The 26,911-nt window shown below is 41.2% G+C and overlaps 1 protein-coding gene across 2 annotated transcripts; it reads left to right on the top strand.

Annotated features, from left to right (window-relative positions):
- The first annotated feature begins 1,232 nt into the window (after positions 1–1,232).
- On the top strand, positions 1,233–14,737 carry wnt3a (wingless-type MMTV integration site family, member 3A). Of its 2 annotated transcripts, none has more exons than XM_070919676.1 (4): positions 1,233–1,281; positions 7,494–7,736; positions 13,900–14,165; positions 14,258–14,737. In XM_070919676.1, the coding sequence occupies exons 1-4, from the start codon at positions 1,242–1,244 to the stop codon at positions 14,735–14,737; spliced, it is 1,029 nt and encodes a 342-aa protein (XP_070775777.1). In that variant the 5' UTR covers positions 1,233–1,241. The 2 variants fall into 2 exon arrangements, with proteins under 2 accessions (XP_070775777.1, XP_070775776.1); XM_070919675.1 differs by lacking the exon at positions 1,233–1,281 and adding an exon at positions 2,349–2,419 and having other exon boundaries at positions 7,495–7,736.
- The last annotated feature ends 12,174 nt before the right edge of the window (positions 14,738–26,911 follow it).

The following is a 26,911-nucleotide window of genomic DNA, read 5'->3' on the forward strand; positions in this document are numbered from 1 at the left end:
AAATAAATGTAGTGGAGTAAAAAGTCAAATATGAAATAAGATAAGATAAGCGATAAGATAAGATAATCCTTTACTGATCCTTCAGCAGGGAAATTTGCATTGTTCCAGCAGCATATAGGATAGTGCAATAGAAACATAAGCAGAAAATCAAGTTATAATAAATAATAACAATAAAGACTGTTACAAATAAGCTACTAAAATTTAAAAAAACAACAGTTTTTTACATTTACAATTTCACAGAAAGAAAAAAATAAAGGGAAAGGGATAATAAAGGGAAAATAAATGTAGTGAAGTTGAAGTATAAAGTAGCCGAAAATGTAAATACTCAACGTACAAGTACCTCAAAATTGTACTCAGTACTTGACCAAATGTACTTACTTCCCACCTCTGGTGATGAAAAGCAGTTATTTTAGGTGGCATGCTTCAGTCTGGTTTATAACTGTAATATGAGGAGAGTTTTACTGAATTTTGCCAGGGTTGCAGTGCACAATGATCTCCACTAGATGGCGCAAACATCTCGTCTCTCTGCTGCATTCAGGGGCTTTGAGATGTGTGTAACCATGTTTCCCTCCTCCAGGCGAGTCATTAAAGTTTATAGTATATGAACACTTTTTGGAAGTTGGAGAACAATGGCAGGTTTGACTGAATAAAATGTTGTATGACTGAACGACGAGTCAGTGGAAAGAATCATGGATGAGCAGGCCTATGTATCCGCACATCAAACAGAGTTGATACATCTCCCTGCAGTTTGGAGATCAGACACTGTGAAAGGTAAATAAACATTTTTTGGCTTATGTTGTGATTACACATCTAGATGAAGATGAGCTCCAACAGGTCAAGTAAACTTCAACTCAAAAGCTCGGAATTGGAGCAAGAAAACAAAATATTTGAATAAGAAATTCTAATTCAATTCGTTTCAGGTTTTAATATTAGCTGTCAAACAAATACACAGTCCATCATTTGGCTTCTGCTCTCTCTCCATATATATATATATATATATATATTATTAATCAATCATCATTGTTATTATTGTTATTTCATAGCCTACAAAACAACAACAGATGTTGACTAAAAATAGAGAAAAATACAGTGAGAATGTTAAAGAAATGGCGACAACTCAACTGATTTAATTTATTGCGTTAAATTTAGAAATTGTCTTTTTGTTCCCTTTTCACAACTCTATTAGTCCTCGTGTTGCACAACCGGGACAGTTTTCATCAGGTAAGCGTCAGTGGCTGTCAATGGAGAGACCGATCAGCTATCAACAGCTACTTGACATTGAAAGAGGGAAGCAGACACTCTGCCATTTAAACTCGGTGGTGCGGCCAATTTTATTCAATATTTTCGTTGGAATAAGCAGTCTGGCACCTTATCATGCGGGCCGGTTTAAACAGTGCATGAAGTAATACCATTTGAGAAAGTAAACTTTCCCTTCCTTAATGAATGCTCAGAATATGTTCTTTTAAAGCTCAGGATGCGTCTAATTTATGATGACAAGAACATTAACATCACTGTTTTTCTTTTGCCATTTTACAACCTCAGAGCACAATTTAAAAGAACACACAGTGCAATAACAGAAAGCCTGAGATTTTAATCTTTATTTCACATATTAAAGTTTAAATGAATGCAATAGTTGATGAACTCTTTAATCATGTCTTTGGGAAAAATTTAAAGCAATTTAGCAAATCTAGTTTTATTCATTGTGAATCCATCAGTCTGTAGGCAAAAAAAAAAAACTTCTCAACTTCTAATTTTACATTCATGGCAAACAGGCACAAATAAAGGACTAGAGACCTTAATAATGGTCTCAAGCAATTCACACATATTTATTTCTGCATTTTAGAAGCTTCAAGCCAGGGAGTGAAATCCGGACAGGTTGTTATAGCTACGCAATCCACAGGGGTTCCGATGTCTATTTAAAACCCCTCAGACCCTCCCTCTCTCCTTTAAACAACATTATATATCACACACACTGCATGCTAATGCGACCAATTCCCAATGAGCACTAAAACACATCTTAAAATTAGCTCATTCTGGTGTCTGAGTTCAAACTGCCTGACTAGGCAACAGAGGGAACATATCATCAGAATTCCCCCTTTGGCGATACCTGCTGATTGGGTCCTACAAGAAGCAAGCAGCTTTTAACTTTTAATATTTGGCTCCCGAGTTCTGCCACGAGTAGTCGCGAAAGAATCTCCCTCGGTTGTTTTAGGAGGATAGAAATAAAAATCGATCAGCGCAGGTTTTTTTTTTTTTTTTTTTTTTTTTTGCTCTTCACTTAAAATCTCAGTGCGCGTCTGAGCGCGCATGAAGGCTTTCTACTGGAGAAGTTTTGCGAAACTTTAAGGATGATATACCTTGGATGTTTCCTGCTGCTCTGTGGGCTTACTCACGTCATGGCAAGTTATCCCATCTGGTGGTAAGTTTTATTTACATTATATCCCGGACAAATGGAGACATATATTATTTCTGAGAAACTGTTGAGAAGGATCCGATCATCTCTTCTGTGTGACTTTGAGAGGCTGTGGTTCTGATTTCGTTTCTGACAGCAGCGGAACATTTAGCTGCTCTGAAGGTAAACGCTGTTCCAGCTTGATTTAGAGAAGTTTGACTGTGTTAACTACCTGAGGTGCAATTCGAGTAAAAACACGTGAGTAAATGACGCTTTTAATCTGCAGAGAACAGACGTCTAGAAACCAAACTCACTGAACACATTATATTTTTTATATTTTTTATATTTTTAATGCTTTAGACTCCGACATTTGCAGCATGAACGATGCAATTTGACTGAGAGCAATTTTCATATCAGACTGCAGCAGGTGCAAAGTTTGTGTGCTTGCAAGTGTGTACGTGTGTGTGTGTGTGTGCACGCGGGTCCACTCCTGTGTGTGTGTGTGTGTGTGTGTGTCTGTGTGTAGGTGGGGGGTCAAAGTGGCACCGAACAAGTATGAAATCTTGCCCAGGGTTTAGCCTTAAGAAACTGATAATGTAATACATGCTGTATATGCACAGTCTATTCTTTATGTAGGCTAATTGGTATTATTTGTGGTAATGTTATGATTACAATCAGTACAACACTTGAAATAGAATCATGTAATTTTTCTTATCAGACTTGGGATGCTTCTTTCACTTTTAACTAAACATAACCGAAGGCTTATTCAGCACAGTTTGATGTGTTGTAACAGCATTTCCTGTAATAGATATCATGGGTATGGATATCTCAGTCCACCTCTGATTGTTTCCCATCTGTTTCTTCACTTTCAAAATGTCCTCAAAAATCAAAAACCTGAAAAATCACGTTGAGGGTTGCAGCATTAACACTCACCTCACCTACAATAACTGATTTTTCTTTCTGTCTTTGATCCCACCAGAAGCACAAGGAGTCCCTGTAGTGCACGCACTAATGATATTGTAAATGAATGGTGCAGTAGCCGAATCATTCCTCATATTTAAGAAACTGAGAAGTGACGTTTATTAGCACTATTTCTTCGCATTCTATTTCTTGGTTAAATGGGCTGTCTCATCTCCTGGAGAAGTTCCTGTCTGGTTTCACAATGTTCATGCTTGATCCATCAGCTACACACTACAATCCCAAACGCCTTTTTAGCACTAAGCAAACAAACAATGTCTATTTTGTAATTTTATGATAAATAATTTCATATTTGGGGCTGCTTAGACATTGGGTGTACCCTAATCTACTTCCCTTAATGGGTCCCCTGGTGGTAATACCGATGAGAAACTAATTACACGCACAGCTGGAAGGAAATCCTGATATAACAGTGGGCCCTCTGGACCGAGAGGTGGGAAAAAATGGACCCAAATCAGTAGAGTCCCGTTCTAAAAGTTAGTGCATGCAGTCAAAATGGATGCTTTACCAACTGACTTGATGTTCAGTATATTTCTTTGAACGTTTTGTGTTTTATCATCTGATATGAGCGTGTTTTGAACTTTTGTGTTAGTGTGTTAGCGCCGCTGATTGACACACTGGCGAGGAAAGGCCTTGAATTTCAATCTCCGTAAGAGCTTCTTTTTTTATTTCTTTTTTTGTGGAGCCAGTTATGAATGACACAGTGGAAGGCAGGTTTCCATTCTGTCATAACAAAGTCAAGAACCAACTTCTGTGTTGATGCTTTGATTCTGGAGGGTGGGTCAGGTCTTTGATTGAAGAGTGTAACTACAGAAGCAAGTAAACATAACGGGAGCAAGTTTGCTGTATCACTCCTTCCAATACAAACAATCTTTGACTGCAGAAGTAGCACATGAAGTCACCTTAAGTTGAACATTCTTGACGTAATACTGTAGTTTTTTTTTTCTTCTTGCAAGACTGCTGATGTATTTTTTGTTTCATGGCAACTCATCCCAAGTCAAACAACGTGGTTCCTTTTGGATAGCGCTCAATACGCCTGCATTGTCTCTCCGTTTTCAAACGGCATGTCGGTTATCTAAAAGCAATCGCTTCTGTGAAAAGCAACCTGTGATGTTTTGATGACAGACTTCGCTGAGCTTGGCTTCAAGTGGCCATCGGAGCTGCATCGCACTCAACCTCCTCTGTGCCACAGGAGTCTCCGGGGATCGGGATATGCACCAAGACAGGTTCATGTCTGTCTCTTCTCGACCTGCCATGACATAGCCTGGCTGCACCCGCCACCCCACCGCCCCCTTCCCTAGTCCACCCCACCTTAGAAGATAAATACCTGGAGGTGAAAGCTTGCCGCACATTCCTTTTCCCAAACATATTCTCTTGATGTCAAAGTCGGCTCCAAGGCCCCAGGGCCCACGAGCAAAGTGGTAATTCTAAGGTACCCTGCTTGGGCTTGCTGAAATATGCATTAAACCTGCGCTGGATACACTTAGATGAGCGGGGGAAAGTCTGCGCTGAGACAAAAATTGAATGTGATATATGTTTTGCTTAAGTATTTATTGTAACAGTTTTCACTCAAGTGTTCATTTGACAACATAAACCTCAACAACATGAGGGAATCCTCTGTTTCTTTTTCACTTATACTGAACATCAGTTTCTTTGGAGGTGCAGCTGGTGTGAGGAGGATAAATGAAAGCGAGAGCACTCAATCGATGCTTTAAATCCACCATTTTTTAACTATCTGTAAGAGTTGGTATCCAACAACACTGTTCTTTATGCAATTGTTCCTTTTTTTTAAAAAAATCATAAATCATCCCTGGTGGAACATGCCCAGCCTCCTCTCTTAGGCCATTTCCTAACACAGGAAGAGGTGGCATGGATTACTCAGCCCCACTGAGACAGACACAGAGACGCATGAGTGGAGCAACCAAAGCACACTGACTCATGATGGTTTTGTGTGACACGGTTCAAGAAGACGACCTGGCAGAAATGCACGCAAAAAGACCCTCACAGGTGTAGTCCTGATGAGTAGTGAGGGTTCATTACAGACTCTGGCCAAGAGGAAACTCCTGTGTTTCTGGAAGAACAAATCCAGCTGTTATTCCTGCCTTGAAAAGAGTTAATCTGACCTTTATTCTACACTGGTTCCTGCTGTTGAGATACATTTGGTGCTCATTCACTAATGCAAAATGCTTTATCAATGATGGAGTGGATGAAAATGCCATGGAAACTCAAAGACGACACATTTTTTCTCTGTAGAGGAAAAGGAAGCAGAGGTTCAAAACCGGACTGACAGGGGACTACTGCTTTAAAAGAATGCAGGCCTGCAGCACTTGAGCGATGAATTGTGGTACATGGTTTTCTTAGCATTTCAGCTCTATTTGTTATGCGTGTTTTAGAGGTAAAACCAAAAGTCTGCACCAGTTTGGGATGTGGACTCAGGTTTCTGCTGGGAATGATGTGCTTCAGGGTATATGGACTGACAAGGGCCAAAGAGAGGTCAGCTTGTAATAGGAGTGCCCTTGTTTACTGATGGATGTTGCAGACAATCTGCAGACAAATGCGATTTCCTCTGGGGTCATTTTCAACTTGCCATTGCTCGCTTACTGGATGTCTCATTTATGATTAACTCGAGCGGTCTAGTCTGAAGAAATTAGGCGAGAAATTCTGTTTAATTCTGTGTGACACATAACTCTGACATTTGCTTGCGGGAAATAGCAGTGGTTCACCCACCAGGTCACCTGATGGCTTACACACACCTTGACACCTGACAGACAACATTGAAGTGTAATATAGAAAATGGAATTAGCCTTTAAATTTCAAAATATAACTGAGGTATTCAAGGTCAACATGTTTGCTGCCATCAGACGTCGTCAGTCAGGGGTCATTCGACTGACAAGATCTTTTCTTGGTGAGGTTTTAAAGAAAGCAGCCTGAGGCCAGTGTCAGGAGTTTTGGTAATCTTGTTGTGATCAGCGATTAGTCCGTGAACAACAGTGAACAGGTCAACAGACAGTGAGCTAACTGAGCAGCAAAAGGACTGCACACCTGCTCTGTGCAAAAGCCACAGTAACTGTTATCAAGCCCATATCACTCAGGGGAGGATCAGCATTTTACTGCTGCCAGTGTTCAGTCTTTAATAGACAGTTGAGGTGAAATGAAGACCTGTCTGGATTGCCAACAAGCTACTTTGTAGCTACTCTGCAGGGCATTTGCCAAAAATAATAGGAACTCTGCTATTAAATAATCATGTAGTCAAAATATTGATTTAGGTGGCATTTCAATAAAAACTAAAGAGCTCAGGTCAGCAGGTCATGCAGTTCTAGAAAAAATGGTATCTAAATTACAATAATTAACACACAACATTTATACATGTCCTTTAATCAAACCCATTATCCAAACCCAGTACAGCAAAATGTCTCTTACAATTGGCAAAATGACACACTACACAATGACACAATGGACATCCCATTTCTATGATTGCTGGTTACTAAAAGTCCTAATTGAGAGGACACAGAAAAGAAAGACAGAGAGAAAGCAAGAAAGAGAGCGAGACAGTGAGATGTAATCAGTGAACCAAGTTTGCACTTGTTGTATCCCAGAATACCTTCCTCAAAGGAAAAGGGGGCGGGGGGGGGGGGGGGGGGGGGGGGGGGGGGTTGGGTTCAGTGTTACACTTAATACACTCTCTGAAGTTTCAGTGTAGGGTTTGCACTCTTATTACCCTAAGCTGAAGGCCTGTTAAGTGTGCGGACAGTTAATAACAAGGTGTAGTTTTCCAAGTTGTCAGCTTAAGGCCTATGAAGATCTCTAGATGCATTCTGGACTTTCATCTTAGACAGAAGCCTTGCTTGATTCTGTTGTAGCAGGGCTGCAATTTCAATGCACACAAAGGCCAGGTGTCTGCAGAGAGGGTAGTTGAAGGGATAAAGGATGGACGCCTAATGGTAGCATCTGATACAGCAAATAAACACACACAATCAAACCCACTCAGACGTAAATTACACTGCACCTGCAGAGGGAAATTAGTCTCCCACTTCAATGGTGTTGAATCAATAGATAAAGACACAGGCAGACAGGTAAGATGCAATCATGAAAATGCACTGACAATATGACTTCCTCTCTCCTTGAAGGTCACTCGCAGTGGGCCACCAGTACTCATCACTGGGCACTCAACCTATCCTCTGTGGCAGCATCCCGGGGCTGGTGCCCAAGCAGCTGCGTTTCTGCCGGAACTACGTGGAAATCATGCCCAGTGTGGCCGAGGGGGTGAAGATTGGCATCCAGGAGTGCCAGCACCAGTTCAGAGGCCGACGCTGGAACTGCACCACGGTCAATGACAATCTGGCCATTTTTGGGCCAGTGTTAGATAAAGGTAATGTTACACAGCAAACACATTCATGTTGATTTTGATGAGATGTGCAGTGCCCTGTCTTTAACATCATCATAGTGCACATATGTGACCTGCCTTTGCTACTTTTTCTTTATGCAAAGAACCTGTCAATGTACCTCGAGCACAGGTCGGCAATATTCATGTTTCAATTCCTACGAAAGATTCCTGGAGTTTTAATTTGGTACCATCCCTGTTTACAAGGCTCGTTTGTAATTAACAGAAGTCACCTTTTCCAAACCTTTCACCAGCTTTTGAAAGGTCAGACAAAACCACTGGCTTGGTAGCATTTGCCAAAAGTGCTACTTGTCCGTAGTTCAATTATCAAAGTACATTGCTGTCAAGAGTCTACATTACCGAGAAAAATATGACAAACGTGACAGTAACACATATATTCTACAGGAAAAGAATGAATTAATAGGCCTAGTTTCATCATGTAAGACCTAGTTTTATGTAAAGATTGTATTTGGAAGGAAAGTATAATGCTGCTAGTGACTGTATGTGACTTTACACCTACAATACTTTTACTTTGGTGATGCTGTCTGACCCAACTGCCCCCAAATTATGTTTCCTAAGTTCTTAGAAGTTCTTAGATCTTCAAACCACCTGGAAAAAGACTAGACCTGAAAAAAATGAACGTGACTTATTGTATCTCCATGCTGATTAACTCTTCCATTAACAATTCTGTATTCTCTTCGTCTTATATTTGCATTAGAAAAGCTGCACTCCCTGCGTGCATCATTCATTACGCTCATTCAAATCCTTGTTTAAATAGACTTTAGACTGGACAAGCTCTGAGCAGCCTATATGCATGAAATAATGTACACAATTAAGACGAGTGAGTTCTGTCTTGTTTGAGTTTTCTTTAGGAGGGAATCCCCTGTGATTGTTCTGCTCTACGATCCTCTGAAGTGCCTTACACAAGAATGTAAACTGAGTTCTGGTGTTTTCCAAAATACATTTTCCCCATTAGATTCTGTGATGATGTATTACAACTTTCAGGCGTATGTCAATTCTGGTCTAATCATGGGCTCAGACTGCAGAAATCCCCACTGCACAATACACAATTCAAAAAAAGTTGTGTAGTTTGTTTTAAGTAATCAGAGCACTTCAATATAATTTATCTTAAAGCATTAGTTTGACACTTTGGGAAATTCTTGCAGGGCGTTAGATGAGAAGATGGATACCACGCTCATATCTGTCTGTTAGCTATATATGAGGCTACAGCTAGCTTAGCTTCTGTCGTTTTTACACTTGTTTTTTGTACAGATTAAGCAAACAAGATATAACGTGTTAATTAGTGAGCTGGTGGTAGGCAGATTTGGGTACCCTCAGACAGAGCCAGGCTACTGTTGGTCTTTGTGCTAAGATAAACTAACTGGCTGCTGGCTGTAGCTTCATATTTAACGTATCGATATGAGAATGGTATCGATCTTCTCACCTAAGTCTTGGCAAGAAAGTGAATGTGGTATTGCCTTAATGCCTTCAGTGAGAAGAGCAGATGCTTTTTATAATATAGTGTTCCAGGACGCTCTTTTTTGCTAACTCTAAAATGAGTTACAGGCTTCAAATTGAGAATGAGTGCAAGGCATAGGGGTAGAGGGTCGGGGATCTAAACCTGTCACCTAGTTTACAGAGGATTGATGCAAACACAGGGGGTTGGAGGTTAGTCAGGGCAATTGCTTTTAATAAACTCCTGAGCCAGTTGATAGAAGAGGCTTGAGCTCAAGTAGGTGGCTAACGATAGGGGTTCCCCATCTGAGCCCTATTGTGGTGCAAAATGCCACCACATCTCTCCCATTGCCTCCCTTCCCAGGCCTAAATTGCAGGAGTACTGAGTGGAAAGAGGAGGCAGCTACTGGGCTTTAGTGAATCATTTTGATTGGATTAAGGTCACTGAGGCACCTTAATAATGTGAGAGGTCAAAGTGGCTGGATTAAGTGCCTTTGTCAGAGGCCAAGGAGAGTGACTCAGGGGCTCACAGGCCTTTGATAGGGCTTAGTAGGAGAGGGCTTCCATTTCATTGGATTTGATTGATGCTGGTGTTTGTCTGTGCAACAGGGCCATTGTCCTCACTGGTGTCTGTTTGTCTGCGATTCAGACTGTTGTGTGTCGGTTTCCTCCTGCCTTTTTGGGGTCCAAAGCTGAAAGGAAGAGTAGGCGCCTTTATAGGCTTCAGAGGCTTAGTTCCTATCAGTTAGCCCATCACTGCCCGTGTTCTCCTCACCTTCGCCGAGGACATTAGAAGTTTGTTTTACAGAGGCGGATTAAGCAGAGTACTAGAAGAATGAAAGACATGGACCATTAAGGAGAGAAGGCGATTCTGTGAATTGAGTTGAGACTACAGCTAAAAGAATTAAAGACTGAATGGAAAACATTTTACAGTTGCTGCTTGTGGAAAAATGCTTTGATCACTAACACGACCTCCTTTCAAATTCATATGCATAAGCATGCCAAATGTGATCATAGATTGGCATGGACACACACAAACATTCATCCATCTAAATGCACACTGTCACGCATATATCCAACCTCATGTGCCAAAACATTAAAGAGTTAAGTTATTCCTGTCTTTAAAACGGACAATGGACTATGTGCATGTTCTCTCTCCCTTACACATGGCCTGATCCTCTCTCTATGTCTCTCTCTCACTCCACACCCCAAACCACGAGCCCTGCCTGTAGGCTATGTCTGCGTCAGCACTCATTAATTTACATTAACTAAAGTGTCAAAACATGCACTGCTGGAATCTGCCTGTGATGAAAGGTAATAGAAATCTGCGCAGGTGTTCTTAGTCCACAGAGCCGATCCCAGAGCTGTTTCGGCATTCTTGGTATTTACAGAACACCTACCGACTCTATGGGTATAATCAGGCTCCATATGAGTCATATGATTATTAGTGAATTAGTGAGGGCAACCTTGCTACAAAATGTGGACATTCACAATTTTGCAGGTGTTATCACCCACACAGGCATAGACATGCACCGTCACTATTCTACTTGAAACCATTAAATTAAAATGTGGTTCATAGGAAACTATTACGTAATATGTAAAGCATGTGGAAGGGATTGCAAAGTTTCACACTGTTGTAGCTCTGACCTCTCTACCCTTCATTCCCTGTACCTCTGCCTTGACAAAACTCTGTTTACCAGGAAAACCAGCCGATAAATTAACCCAAATAAGTCCCATCTAAACTAACTGGGAAAAGGTCAGGGGATGTGGGTTACGACCTATGACCTGAGGATGAGAAAGTGTAACTATTTAGGATGAGCTAAGAGGTCTCTGCTTTTCATGAGACGTATGTCTCTCCTTGCTGGGGGAGGGAAGCTAGCACACCAGTATATCATTAACTCTGGGCAAGAAAGAAAGAAGGGGTGTGGTAAATGGAGTTGATGGGGGGACCTTAGCCCCACTCCCTGCTGAGCACTGCTCAGAGCACAATATCTTCGCAACCATGAGATTAAGCAGGAGAAAAAGTGCTTTTCCCCATTCACACGCCCTTTAGATTGTTTTATTAAACCATTTGAATAGGGATTTCCCCGTCTGCCGACAAGCGGGGTCCGGCCAATGCATAGTTCTCTGTTGCTATGACTTAACTTGGTCCCCACTAATCACTGGCCAGGGCAAATTTCATATAAAATATCTGGGGCCATTGTGGGACTAACACAGCGTGACAGTGGCAGCACAATAGGGGATTCAACCCCCCAGCAGGTTGTAGGGACCACTTGGCCTGCCATGGTCTGGCAAAGTTTGGTGGAGGAGCACAGTCGGAGTAAAAGTGTCCTAAGATACCATAAATTGGTCGTAAGACCAAGAAAAGCTGAGCAACTAATGTAAGAGCTGGTGTTTCCAGGTGGGGTAAATGCTAGTACAGGTGTCTATAGCCCCTGAATGCTATATGAAACAGAAAGTATGATACACAAGTAGTAGTTTGATAAACATTTATTTTTTTCTTCTAAAAATAATAATTGTTGAAGCACACCCAGATGTTCTCAATAACATTTCAAAATTTGAACTTTTGTTGGCTTTTTGATACAAAGTGTAAATGTCTCAACCACACACCAGCTCAAGAATATTCCTTTGAGTTGGCACCAGGTTCACAACGTGGTGTTGAGGTGTATATAGAGACTAATACTCCTCAAAAACCAACTATGCTCTGTAATTGCATGTGTTAAAAATATGTTGTGAGTGGTTAAAACAACCGATTTGATCAAGTAAAAAGTGCAGGTTTGCAGCTTAATTGTGAAAGTTTCTGCACAGCCAATAAGAGTTTAAGAGCTATATGGACAACAGCATAAATCCTTGGCATAGATATGCATATGCTTGAATGCAGTTAACCTGTTATATGTACAGTATGTATGTATGTATCAACACCAGTCTTCGTATTATGTAAATAGCGATCATGTAATGTACTGAACTATGACCTGCGACCTTAGAGACCTACTGTTTTTTTCTAGGTTAGCCTGTCCTCTCACACACAGAGACACCAGGACTTATTTAATTTGCCCTGATCCTTCTCCTTTGCTCATTTCATCCCAAGAGAATCCTCTATTCCTCTCCCATTTTAAGTCCTCCACCCCCTTACGCTCTGCAGCATCATTGCCACTCATCCGTAAGATCACATTTCCAAAGGGGTTCCCCAGGGTTCTGTTTTAGGTCCACACAGGTTCTTCGCTCTTTTCATAAATAATGATCAACGTTTTGAGACACACTAAATTAAATTATATTTCTATGCTGATGATACAGTCTTGTGTAGCAGAGAAGAATCTAACTAAAGTGACACCCAAATCTTGATTCAAATACAGGCAGAAGCTTTTATTCAATATCACATTTTGTTATTGTCACCCCAAAACTAAAAACATGAAGCTCACATTTTGTTGGTTTAAGATTATGAATGGTGATATATAATTGATCACTGTTCCCTAGGTTGTGATTTACATCTTAAAGCCTTCAGCTACTTTGATTGCAAAGAAAATAATACTATATCAAAGTTAAATGATCTGGATTTGAGGAAGGAAAGCAGAGGTTCAGATGTATTGTGAACGTTAGTAACCTTGTGTGCACACAATAGTAGTATGAAGTGGGTGGTGGAGGATGCCAGTAGACCTTTTCTCTTGCATCATTGTTTATAATGCCCTTTAGTCCTCAAACTGGTTGGAACCTGCTGTAAGGGAGGAGCTCCTACTCCCTTTAGCTTTATACTCCTCCCTTCTTTCTTTTCTTTCTTGCCCTCTGTCGTTCTTGTTCTTTAGACAGAAGCATGCACTGTCTCTTTATCTATCTCATACACCCACATATATGCACACACACAATCCCAAATTTCTTTTATCTTTTACCCTGTCTGTCCATTTCTTTACTCTGTTCATTTCTGGTGTTTCCACTTTCTTTATCTTTTTCTCTCTGTCTCTTTTCTTGTGATTGTGCAAGACCATACAAGTATGTGTATTCAAGGCAACCTCCCCATCATAATGAAATCTGTTAAAGCAGGGAATGCTGAAGCAAACAGTTGTTCGGGATTGCATATCTGGACACTACCATCCCATCTCCATGTTGGGGTTAAGATTTATCCCCGCAGTGTGAGGCCGTTTCCTAACCTTTCAAAAGCTTAATTGAGTCTCTTAATTATAGGCCTGTCAGGCTCGTCTCTTCCTCTCATCTCTCTGGAAGATCCTGATCCCTCTGACTCATCAGTTAGCTATGTCAGACAGAGACATAGAGGCCTTACTGGCCTTATTCAGAGACAGGACGATTGATGTCTGGGCTGAATGAACCCACACACTGGTACACCTTGGTAGATACAACCTAAACACGTGTAGCCAACAATAGTAATGGACTCTACAGTATGTATAGGTTGTTTGATGTGGTCTTGTTGGCTTGGGTTGAGAAATATTTGCTTGTGCAATCATACAAGACCAAGCACAAGCGGATATCCATATAAACAGGTGGTGACCTACATTCTCTAGCAATTATAGTTATGCAAGTTTTCTATAAATGAAATCTTGAAAATAATCATTAGCTTTTAAAATTCCTTACTCATGTGCCAATCCATGATTATTTAATTCTGCAGAGGTGTTTCTCTGCAGGATGTTGCCTCCGAGTATTTTTCCAATGCTCTATGTCTTACAGATATCTGAACTTCTCGTTCCAGCCACTCGAGAGTCAGCGTTTGTTCATGCTATTGCCTCGGCGGGAGTAGCATTTGCAGTGACCCGTGCCTGCGCTGAGGGTTCAGCCACCATCTGCGGATGTGACACGCGCCACAAGGGCCCCCCTGGTGAAGGATGGAAGTGGGGAGGCTGCAGCGAGGATGTGGAGTTTGGGAGCATGGTGTCCCGGGAGTTTGCCGACGCGAGGGAGAATCGCCCTGATGCACGCTCAGCCATGAACCGCCATAACAATGAAGCAGGAAGAATGGTGAGTTTTCTTAAAGCTCTTTTTGCTGATTGTGTTGTAGTTGTTTTTCTACTATCAGATGTTTGATTAACGCATTGATTTTCTATCCTTAGTCCCTCAACGACAACATGTTCCTGAAGTGTAAATGCCATGGGCTCTCGGGCAGCTGCGAGGTCAAGACGTGCTGGTGGTCTCAGCCTGACTTCCGAGTTATTGGTGACTACATGAAGGATAAGTATGACAGCGCATCAGAGATGGTGGTGGAGAAACATAAGGAGTCCCGTGGATGGGTGGAGACCCTGAGACCCAAGTACAACTACTTCAAACCCCCCACAGAGCGCGACCTGGTTTATTATGAAAGCTCACCCAATTTCTGTGACCCTAATCCTGAGACCGGCTCCTTTGGCACCCGTGATCGCATCTGCAACCTGACGTCCCATGGTATAGACGGATGCGACCTCCTCTGCTGCGGCAGAGGTCACAACACCAGGACTGAGAAGAGAAAAGAAAAGTGTCACTGTATTTTCCACTGGTGCTGCTACGTCAGCTGTCAGGAGTGTGTGAGAGTCTACGACGTGCACACCTGCAAATAAAAGACGTCTGGTTCTCGTCTTTTCTCACCAAAATTGAAAGACTTCAGTAGGCAGAAGAGCAAACACAGCAACTTATCTACAAGACTGAGAGACTGTAAAGCTGTCTGACCTGTCTGTGGACTCCAGTGGCAGACATGCCTTAACCTACTGAAACGGTTGAGTAGATGTTGACATCACAAAACATCATCCGTATGAATCAGGATGATGGTGACGATGACAACAATGTTGATATCTTTAGCGATGACGAAAGGCTAATTGACAAACACCATATTGGTGATTTTTTTTCTGTGTTTCTAAGTAGTTACTTTTTTTGAGAATAGTACGGTACTGCCAGTGCTTTCAAGTCCATGGGGAAAACAATGAAAATGTCACATTTTCTTCAATGTTTAATCATCACTTGTTTTTGCCACAGAAAGTGATAAAATGTACATGATCGAACACTCAACAGCAGGCATTCTCCTCCTCAACATTATAAGTATGTGTGTGTATATCTGAAAACTAACATTATCGTTGTGTGAATGAGTTTTTTTTATAGTGTTAATATGTTACTAATGTTTGGGTAAGAATGCACTTGCACCTGAGTGAATGTAGTTATTATGCTGCAATGTGTTTACATAATCTCAAATCCTTAAGCTAACGAGTTAATATCTGCTTTAAATTACTAATTTTATCTTGAGAGTAGACATGAGCCACATCAAGTGAACATAAGGCAAAACAAGAAAATACACAGTCTGCACATTTCCTGAAACACCTGAAAACACTGGAAGCTTTTTTCTTAAGAGCAACAATGCTTTGAACAACGTCGAGAGTTATGACCAAAGACCAGAAAAGAACCCCCCCCCCCCCCCCGCCACACCGCAAGTCTGCGGTGGTCAGAGAGGTATAAATGAATCTGAAAGGTCAGCACTTGTGTCCCGTTGAGAAATATGAAGCATGTTCTCCTTGTTTTTATCAGTATTAGCAATGTCTCATGTGACTGGGTGTGGGGAAAAGCTGTTATTTATAAAAGGGATAGTCCCACTATATTTTTGTTTCATTTACACACATATAATATTCTTTTATTTTGATATTTGATGAAATAGAGGTCAATTCTGTTCTCCCTGGTAAAATGAAACACAAATGGCAAACAAACCGCACACTAAGCTGTATCATATAAGCTCTGTATAATGCAGTATAATTTGCAGTTGTAGTAAAATGATGACCAAAACCTGTGACGATTCTCACCTGTGGCTTCTTGTTCCCCAAACTAAACAACAAGCAGCATCACTGAAACTATCAATACTTCCCTTATTTTAATGCTGCTAAGTAAAGATAATATTTGTGTGTGTGTGTGTGTGTGTTTGTGCATGTGTTTAGGTCCTTACATACAGTATGTCTTTGTCTATTTGTGTTATGTGTATATTCTTGCTTGTTATGATTCTTTCTGTGAAAGAAATCTGTTATATGTAGTTTGGAAAAAAAATGTGAAGTTTTGACTAATTCTTGCATACAGTAATTCCCATTTTAACCAGATAGACCAAAATAGAGTTTATGTTATTTTAGTTGCCTATGGATTTGTAGTCCTACCAAACATAAGGGCAAAAATGATTCATGTTGCTCTCCCTTAATTTGAGAAGAAATACAACACAGTATTTATTTATTTGGAAAGTGAAAAACTACTGAAAGCTGAGACAAGACGTCTAGACAAGTAACATAATGTTTATGAAAAAGTGTGCGTGCCATTTCACTGATAGCCTCGACTATGGAGAGATGTGTAAAGTCACTGATGAATTATTGTTTACAGTCAATGTAATGCTATGTCTCAGGCATATATAGTTCTCAGTTTTCAATCAGAATTGCCCACCCATGATTACTATTCCTCCTGACTGAAAACATTAATGAGCAGTCTTAACCAGTTTCACAATTTAAGTCATCTTAATTAACTACACAGCAACCATTATCGGTACAAGATCTGTTATCTTGCATTTATTACTGTACACTTTATATGTGATTGATTGCTTGTGTGGACAATTCGCTTATGTTCTAATTTTTCTTTAAATCCAAAGTTTTGTACAAACTAGTTTTTGCGTTTTTATGGATTTCTAAAAGTTGATGTTTTTTTATAATTATTTATTTCATTCTATGTACATATTAGTAAGTAAAAGTATATATTTGCAGAAATACATTTTTTAAACAGTGTTGTGACTTGTAACACTGTAGCCTTTTTACCTCATGTCTGTTTTTTCACTGACTGCACACAGGTATTGTTTGTCCTACTGCCTGTAATAGATTTCTAAAGTTAACTCTGTAACACCAAAATAAAGCAACATAAACAACCAAACTGTTGTTCGGTTTGCTATGACTGAACTTATTTTGTAGATTGTTGTGAATCATGAGTGCCAAGAAATAAGTACAGTCAAAGATGGATCAATTTGCAAGTGCTCATTGACCCCTGACCTCTGGGGGCTGACCTGAGGGAAGACACACAGGCCCTAATGTCATATATATAATATGTGTACAAATCTGAAGATGATAGCAGAATATGCCAGTAACGTTATCCTGGATCTTCAGCCTCCAGATGCCTTGGACAATGAAAACTAGTTATTTTAAGACAGCACAGACCCAAAGCTCTGACTGTCTCAAATTCAGATCATTTTGTGTAATAGCTTGCTCTGATCTTGAAGGAAAAAATATGTTTAAACAAAGCAGTTTTCCTTTTGATTGAGTTTAGGGTGGTCGGTGGTGGGAAGTGGTGTCGATGAGTTTCAGTTATCTTGAAGAGCTAGTTAGCTAGTTTATTTTGAAATGTGTTAAATAATTTGTATTGATGGATAAAAGAAAAAAAACATACAAGATAGTTTATCTATAGAATTATTTAAAAAACAGCCCTGAGGTGAAAGTCATACAAATCTACACTTTCCCAAAGAGTAGTGGTCCAGAATTACAGCTGTAGTTGTACTATGAAGCGCGAATGTCTAAAAGTCAATGTTTTATTAGCTCAGAAAAACAGCTCTGTTTTCAGCTTTCAGGAAATCCTGGGGGGGGGGGGGGGGGGGTTATATAGTTTATTTAGCTGAAGAAGTAGAGGAATGTTCTCAAACCACTACATCTGTCAGACTATCAGAAAAAAATCAAACTCAAAATCACCAAATGTGGAGATACATGGTCTGAAAAGTAACTAGAGCTATAAAATGTAAATATCCCCCTCTGACATGTAGTGTAGCAGAAGTATAAAGTGGCATAAAATAGAAATACTGAAGTAAAGTACAAGCACCTTGGATTTTTTTTAAGTACAGTACTTGAGTAAATGTACTTAGGTACATTCCACCACTGCCAAAGAGGACACAAATATGTGTAATCACACATTGTTTGCTATGTTTAAACAGCAGTATTTCACATCACAGTAATGCAGCTTTTCACAATCTCTCTCCACTGGCACCCAGTAACAAAGTAAGTTTTATTGATTCAAATTATGTTGAATTAAAGGACATGTAGTGGTGCATTCAGGTTCAGCTGATGGCAACTCAAACAGGTGGCCATGTTCAAAACAAAAAAACAAACAAAAAGAAATATCTGTCACAATATTACTGTTTGCAAACAGGAGCATTAAGACTACTGACAGGTCAACAAACTCTGAACCATTTTCAGTGACACTGATGCAGGTAAGCTTGTAGCACAGAGGATACAACCATGCAGTTACCATGTTATGGTAACTACTATGGTAAATACCACTGAATTAGCCGCAAGACTGTCTGTTTGCAGATAGTGCCTCATTATCTAGATGCTATTGCAACCTACCACAGATAATACTGATGCCTTCCATTGATTTCTTAAGCACAAAATGAAAAATCTAATCACAGTCACACACAAGTTAGGCCATAGTGCCTGGAGTGGATTTGTCATAGAACGAAAGAAGAAGAAAATAAAGCTGGACTAATAATTTGATTCCTTTGAGAGACTGCAGAAGCCGGCTGTGCTTTTTGGAGAAACAATAATAACCGGAAAAAAAATCTCAGTGATGAGAGTTTAGAAATAGATGGAGCTTTGTTGAGGAGAAAGACCTGATCTCAAGATAGATTAGGGGCTGGTTGTGAATAGAGCCCACCGGTGCTCCGGCTCAGCCGCTGGACCCCTGATAGTCTTTGAGCCCTGCAACAAAGTCACCACCAGAGGCCAGGTCTCACTGCTATCTAACCCCATTATCTCACAGAAAGATTGATACACACCCCCTCCAGAGTGGAAGCACCACAAAAAGTGATACCCTTCCGTTCTCATTCATGTGGATTCATTAGTCTGCCCGCCCCCACATCAAACTATACTTTAAGCCGTCTTTCATAGTTTGTCATACGACTAAACCTCATTACTTGGGTGTACTTATTTTCCCAGACGTTCATAAAAATGCTATGGCATTTAAACCCTGCCTCACGATGGGAAATGAATAAAGACTTGTTGATGACTCTGTTGTGTATGAGCTCCTGGGAGCCAGCCAGGTTCAGGTTTGGTTTAGTGACTGGGAGGCTGTCAGCGGCTCATTCCACACCTCGACCTTTGGCACTTTTCACACCATCTGAATGGGAGAAAACAAGTACAAAACATGAAACAGATCACAGGATGGACAGAAACTCCAGCCCTGCAGCAACGCTGTCTTTTGGCTGAAGGAAATGGGCCCTTCCCTTCAGCCAGACCCACCTAGCAGCTTTGTCACCCAAGTGAGATGAACATTGTTAGCAGATAGTTGCCAGAGGAGGCTACGGCGGCTCCAGTGAGAGAGATGGCATCCTGACTGTGAGAACTTCGACGCGACCAGACTGCAAGAGGCACCACCCAATAACCATATAAATGGGAGACAATGGGCCCTAATTGCAATCAGTGTCCTCTTTTTATTTTATGTCCTGAGTTTCACCCTGACATTCACAAGAGGCCACTGCATGCATTTCAATAAAGCCATGTCGTTGCGGGGCGGACCAGAGCAACATATATACAGTGGAGTGGTGCAAAGGCCCACACTTCAATGACATGATGCAAATACTCCCACAGGAGATACACTTTGGTTACAGCCAGCTTCTGATTTGCTCTTCTTGAGGCCTTTTGATGAACATAAAAATCCCTGACGACAAACACGCATGCTGGGATGATTATTGATACCTGATGAGTTCAATTTGATGTTTCATCTGCGTGCAAGAGTTTGAAGAGCAGCGATCTGACATCAAAAGATGGTTGAGACTCAGCTGCTCTAATGCTCAACACTTCTACATGAGATGTGTTTGAGCGCAGAACTGTGGCTTTAAAGAATGTGATTCTCAAAGCTCTTCTTGTTTATAGGTCAGATACACCAAAGGTGACGGGCCAAAACTGAGCTACAGAGGGGAGTGCAGTGTGTGGGCATTCCATTATGTAACTGACTTTGAAGCCAGCCTTTTGATGTCTATGTGTTCTTCTGTCTGAAATTAGATCCTTCCCTTGGATTCAGTACATGTCTTGAACACATTTAGCACATCGGGAACAATTCAGATCAGAAGATTATATTAAGTAAAATATTTTCATTGTTTGACAATTGCATGAAAAACAGTCTTGGTTAACTGCTACAGTCTAATTTGAGAAACTGACACATGGGATTACTGTATTTGACTCCCAAATTTAAATATTACAAAGTCATCCCCCTCACAATTACATTATTTTGCCTTATTAGTCCTGTTTCTTATATGGCCCGTAAGTGATAATATTTCTCACTTCTATTTTCTAAATAAATAGATCCTGATAGCACTCACACCTTCATCCAACACTTCAGCCACTAAATTCTAACTTAGGATTCACCAATGTGTTGTTTATCACACAATACTAATCACTTTTTTACCACTTTCAGATAAACATACGACACAGTAGACAGCCAAAATAATCTTCTGCAGATAACTCTATTGCACTGATACAAAACAAACCTTTCCCTAATAGCTGTGTTGAAACATCTTAACATCTGTAGCAATCGTGGCATCATGTTTTCTCTTTTACAGCCAGGGAGGGGAACGTGCGAAGTATGTCGCCTGCCTTGAATGAGGATGATGGGTTATCTGTGAGATTTCTAAAGAGGACAGCCATCATCAGAAGAGATGTGACACCTGTAAAGCAGCCTTATCCCCTTTTGAAGTGCCTGTTTGTATTGTTGAAGGCAACAAAGGAATTTTGCCACCTCTGTACTTACAAGAGAACATTAGTCAAACTGGGGAGATAACAAGGAGAGAGGGAGGGGGGGGTTGATATGGGAGACATACCGATGCACTACACATTCTGCAGGTGTGTGTTTGAATGCGCATGTGTGGATATTTGATTACCACACAGACTGCTATGACTCTTTAAGGAGTTTTTCAGGGGAGCCCTCTGTGTTCAGGTATGCTGCATGCTGCTGTAAGATGTGGTCTGGTGGTGGTGTTGGTGGTGGTGGGGTGCAGAGCCTGGAGGTTGACAAGGGGTCATCCTCCAGATCAACGTGGGCTGGGGTTGTAGTGGGGAGGAGGAGGCAGACATGATCACTCATTAGTCACCTTTTCACCTCACTGTAGCTCAAAAAGCAATTTAGCTCATTATTTTATACTTGTGCAGTCATCTGCCAGCAAAATGATATAAACACCTGAAGAAACACATCTGACCATTTTTTGATTGTCTGGTAATTTCAGTGGGGACGTCAAACTTTCTGAAATGAATCAAAATATGGTCAACTTAAACATTGAAAACATATGGCATTTTCAGCCAGCCACAGTCACATGTGGTCTAATCATCACCTTCACCAATAACCAGTTTAAATCAAAATGTACTATTGCAGTTATCATGTAAGCATCATGATGAAATTATTTTACTTTTCGTTAAAAACATAATTGTAATCTCTCGACTAACAGATCAGTTTCTGAATCTGTTTGTTTGAGAAAGGATGGCTATTAGAGGTGGAAAAAGCAAAACTTGTGAAACAGCTTTCTTGTTAAAATTAACACTGCAAGTAACACAACCTGTGTGTAAATTGATTAACACTAAATATCCACAAACACCTTCCATTTTCCTGTTCTATTCCTATTCCTAGTTGGTTTCCACGCAACTTTCCATACAGTAGCTCCGCTAGCAGACAACTCGTGTAAATTTGGGAGCCTGGAGACAGAATTTGGCTTAATGCAAACCATATTGGTAAGTGCTTCAATAAAACATTACCTCAATCTATGTATTCACAGACTTGTTTTTATTCTCAAGATAATCCACCCTTTTTTCATTCTCAGCGATTGTAAACATCAGCTTGGTGCGGATGGAAAGCCAAAGTGAAGAGAGAGGAAAAAAACGATGCCCAAATTCATCCGCATTATTGTGGACATGTCCCGAGTGAGTGAGATCGGGTATATCAATTACAAGGTGGCTAGCAGGGGAGAGGAGTGGGGTTATCATTAGCAGGGACTGGCGCTGGCCTCTGGTAGTTCCAGTAATTACCTCACAAAGGGTGGTGCTTGCCTTCCCACTGCTTTTCCCACACTGCACTCCAGGCTCAGAATTCCAATCGGCCCCAGACCTGCAATCTCCTCGGTTTTAGACAGCAAATTACTGACAAGTCCCATTCTTCAGAGCACTGTAATTGCTTTTTAGTGCTGTTTTTATTGAGGCAACCCCAACCCCCTTGCCCTTCCCTCAATAAAGCTAAGTCAGGGAAGGGGCGAAGGGTTAATATAGATAACATTAGCTCCTAATTGGAAGGTCTCGAACTTCAGGAAAGTTTCATACAAGTCCTGTCATCTTTTTTAAATCTCAATTCTTGAGTGAATGTGTTTCTGTTTTAGATCTATTTTGTAGTGATCAAGAAACTGAAATTTAGAGTTAATTAGTTCCACATTCGTAGTGAAGATACGTGCAAACTCTGAAATAATGCTTCTGCGTGTGTCTGCTCCAGAGAAGTGATACCATTAAGGCTCTTCACATCCCATACAAAGAGAGGCACTGAGCATCTTGGCTACTCTACGACTTAAATCAGTTTGTGTTGTCTTTCCCACCCCTGCGCATTACTCTCTCAATCTATTACTTTGTGGAAATCATTAGTCTCCATGTCAATACAAGCTCCGAGCAGAGAAAACATCTCATTATGGGACTTAAAGAGATCTGTAGCATTCTTGGCTCTGTCAAGCTGTTCTTCCTTTCTTCAATATAGTTACTTTCCTTTCACCGAGAGGACAAATTCTCAACGTTCCAATGCCGGACAACCAAACAGTTGCCATTTGAAATGAGAAAGAGAGAAAGAATGGAAAATGGCTGAGGGATTAGAGGATCTAACCAGGATAAAGGGATGGGAGATTCTTGGTGTGATCTAGTTTAGTTTGAAAGATGGAGGGTCTTAACAAGGATTTGAGACTTTAGAATTCATTGTGCCATTATTTCCATCCTGTGCAGTTTCAGCTAAATTGTTTGCTGGTTTGGGGCCCTTAAAAGCCCATAGTTCTTCTGCATCTTCACACACAAGTGTAAAAACAATATTTAAAATGATTGGGACATAATGCGCTAATTATCTCTTTATTCATATTCCATTTAACCATTTCCAGTTTATTTCCTCCATATTTGATCTTTTTTGACAGGCGCAAAATGCATTTGAGAGGTGAGCAATCACATGCAGCTGGTATTATCCATTCACCGTGCAGGTATTGATCACCCAAAAATGTATAATAGCTCTACAGAGGCTGTTTCTTCCTTAAAGGGTAACTACACCTTCAAATTCTGCTAGAACCCTCTCTCCCAGCATATTAAAGAAATGCAACAGAGGAGAGGGAACAACAACTGTAGGAGGCGTGGCTACGTAGTGTGTTGGTCTATGGTCAAATTCTTTTTTATATACATTTCATGACAGATAAGTCCCAACAGGTCGACTCTATGTCAACATTGGTCTTGCAAGGTTCAGGGCTGATTTAAAACAGTAGATGGCGTGTTGAGCCATTTAAATGCTGAAAAGTGGTCTACATTTCTCCTGTCTATGCACCAAACGTGTCTACTTCCGGGCTTTTATTGGCAGAGCAGCCCTAGGGCTACAACCTGCAATTGACTCGGGTAGCAACCTAATTCGCCTGTGCCCTTATGTGTCCATCTCCCTGTCAGTCTGAGCAGGTTGACACCTCTGACCCTGTCAGGGGTGTCAAATAGCTTGTCAGAGGCCTTCAATAAAGTACAATGACAAGCCCTTTAATGCATTACCACACGAGTTCCAGCCAGAAATGAGAGGCTGTAGCCTTTCCAGCCTCAAGGCAGACAGGTGCGCAGTCGAGCAACACACACACAGCAAACAGCCACACACAAAGAAGCCTTCCCTATCAAAACAATGACCAACAGAACTGTAAGTTGATTACTCTGCTTACATGTTAGATATCTATTTTAACATTTGAACCAAACATCACGATATTAAGGAGGAATTATCAGTAGTCAAACTGATCATTATATTATTTGGCTTGTGGAGCACATGCATGTTCAAAATGCCTCAAAATTCATTATTCAATCACTGAAGGATTATCTTTGAGGGGCTTACATAACCAAGAGAGATCAGTTGTCAGTAGCAATAAAAAACACCCTCCTTGGACCACCTTGGGAGCATGTGCAGCCTGTCACCATGAAGCCTCTCGAAAGGGCCCACAGGGCCACTTACAGTCAACTTGTCAATGTCACGGATGCCTGAATGTTGGAGAAATAAGATGAGACCGTGTTACAAATAATTTGGCATCAAAATGACAAGTGAAAAATCCCAAATGCCAAATCTGGACACCTACCTGGATTTGATGCCACAGGTTTTGGTTGGTGCTGATTGTCCTCAAGGCCCTGCTTCGACATGCTGTGCATTCCAACCAATTATCTACCCCAAGGTGCAACAGGTTCACACTTTAATCTTTGATGCCTCCTCCAATGGGATAGAGCTGGATTTAAAACAGAGAACAGGGGTGGGACAACCCTTAAAAACCTGTATACATAGCAAACATGAATCAACATCAAACCAACCCACTGAAGGAAACAAAAAAGGCTTTCAAAGAAATACCTTTATCCTCACTATTGTTTCATCTTGCAATAGCTCGTCATAGCCCATGTGGATGCTTGAAGCAAATTTCAAAGAAAGAGTTGCAGATGTAGCCTCACACATTACACCAGTCAAAATGTAATTTGAGTTCATAGAAGGGGGTTAAATGTGGGTCATTTAAAGGGTGCTGAGAATTTTAAGAAATGGACCATGGAAACCTCACGTCTGACCAAGTCATCCTTCACCAGGAAATCCAGTTTCCTGGCATGGACGTCGTGTTCTATGTGTACCCTTACACCTTGCCAGTATACCCGCATCCCTCAAGCCAGCGATTCCCATTCTTAACCCCCCCCCCCCTTACCCATGCCAGAGGCCCCCATGTTCTTTCTGAGGAAGTGCGTCCTTGAAGAGCTTGTCTCAACCATCTGTCACGGATGTCCCAGGAGATCTCCCATTGACACCAATAGCTCCCACATATACTAGGCCAGTTGTCATTGGAGGAGTGACAGGGTTACATGGTGAATGAAAACCAATATTTGAATTACATCATATGAACAGTAGCACAAATGCTCACTTCATGTTACAGTTAAAGATCATTTGTGGCATCAAGGATGAAGAAATTTGTCTTGCACAAGTAGTTTTTTGGGAAACTGATTAATGCCAAAAAACATGCAGAGGTGAGGCTTATGAATTTTACCATGCATTTCATACTCTTCATTGCCATTCAACTAGATCACCTCATTACCTTTGTTTCCATGACAAATGTGCTGTCAAAATACATGAGAAAGGTTATGACTCAATATGGAATCGAACATTTCCGCACGTACTCTGGGCGGAGTGCAAAATGTTATGTAAATCCCCTTAACGACCTTTTCAGGCTGCCGACAATCACCATACAAAGGTGATTGGCAGCCGACACTGGTGCACATTTATCCTTTTGCCCCAGTCTGTCTCTCTCTATAGCGCCCCCTACTGTGAGAGGCATGGGGTAGGGTGCCCAGTGGCACTTGTTGCCAATGGATGAAGCCAGCATGGATCCTCTCATGGCAACGATGCTGGTCGTTGTAATAATGTTCGGTTTGTTTCCTGCTTCACACCTCCTTTGGGATTTTGCCTGACCTATAATCCAGTACATGAGACGCAGAGGGAGGCATCCCATGCCTGTCCATCCGAGTTCCAGCCCTGCTTAGCCCAAACCAGCTCCTTTGTACGATTCACACAGCAGTCTATTGGTTGCCCGTGGGCCATTTCATAATGTGCATCTATTTTCATGATTATTATGATGATTGAAGTTTTTTTAACATAATGTGAAGGCTCACAAAACTGCGGATAACACATTCTCTTATGCATACACATTTATGCATACACACACATCCTCTCCCTCTGTATCAGTCACACACACACACACACACACACACACACCAGATCAGCGTTCCCAAGCCCATTACTTTTTTATCCTTGCTAGGCCTCGTCTCAGAGGGGAGCAAGGCCCCTACTAAGATCCTTACCCACTTCCTACTGTGAAGCCTGTTTGGCTCCTTGGCAGCCCTTCTCCATTCACAAACTGCAGAGGAGCCTCACTCTCTGCCCCATCAGCCATAAATTTACTTTGATTTGGGCATGACTGACTCAGCGACTTGGATAACGCTCAGGTGATGACGTAGTCTGTATACATTGCCCAGAAATGTACCATAAGTATATTTTTCCTGCTGAAAAAGAGGTTACTTCTTTGTCCTACTGTAGCTATCCCCAGGTGCCCCCCAGGCGGGGATAGGTGCTCTGGGGACACATTTGACACAAATAAAGAAAGAATTTTTCTTTTTTTAAAGTGCACATGTGTGTCTGTGTGTGCGCATGTTTGTGGATGTGTGGGAGAAAGTTGTTAAGCGTGTGCACAAGCGGGGCCATCACAATGTGTGTGTGTGTGTGTGTGTGTGTGTGTGTGTGTGTGTGCATTGAGGGAGTGTGTGTGCGATATATGCACCCCCTACTGTCCCCTATTTCTAGTCCTCTGTCCACACATCACAACTGTCAGTATCTAGAGAGATATGAAGCCCAAAAGGAGAAAGGAAGAAGAGGAGAGCCTTGAAATGGATATTACCGCTGTGTTTGCCTGTGGAGCACGGAAAGATGGATTTAGCACGACCTCTAGGATCTTTACTGTACCGTCGGCTCACTACCTGGTA

Source organism: Enoplosus armatus, chromosome 14 (genome assembly GCF_043641665.1).
Source record: "Enoplosus armatus isolate fEnoArm2 chromosome 14, fEnoArm2.hap1, whole genome shotgun sequence".
Taxonomy (NCBI): domain Eukaryota; kingdom Metazoa; phylum Chordata; class Actinopteri; order Centrarchiformes; family Enoplosidae; genus Enoplosus; species Enoplosus armatus.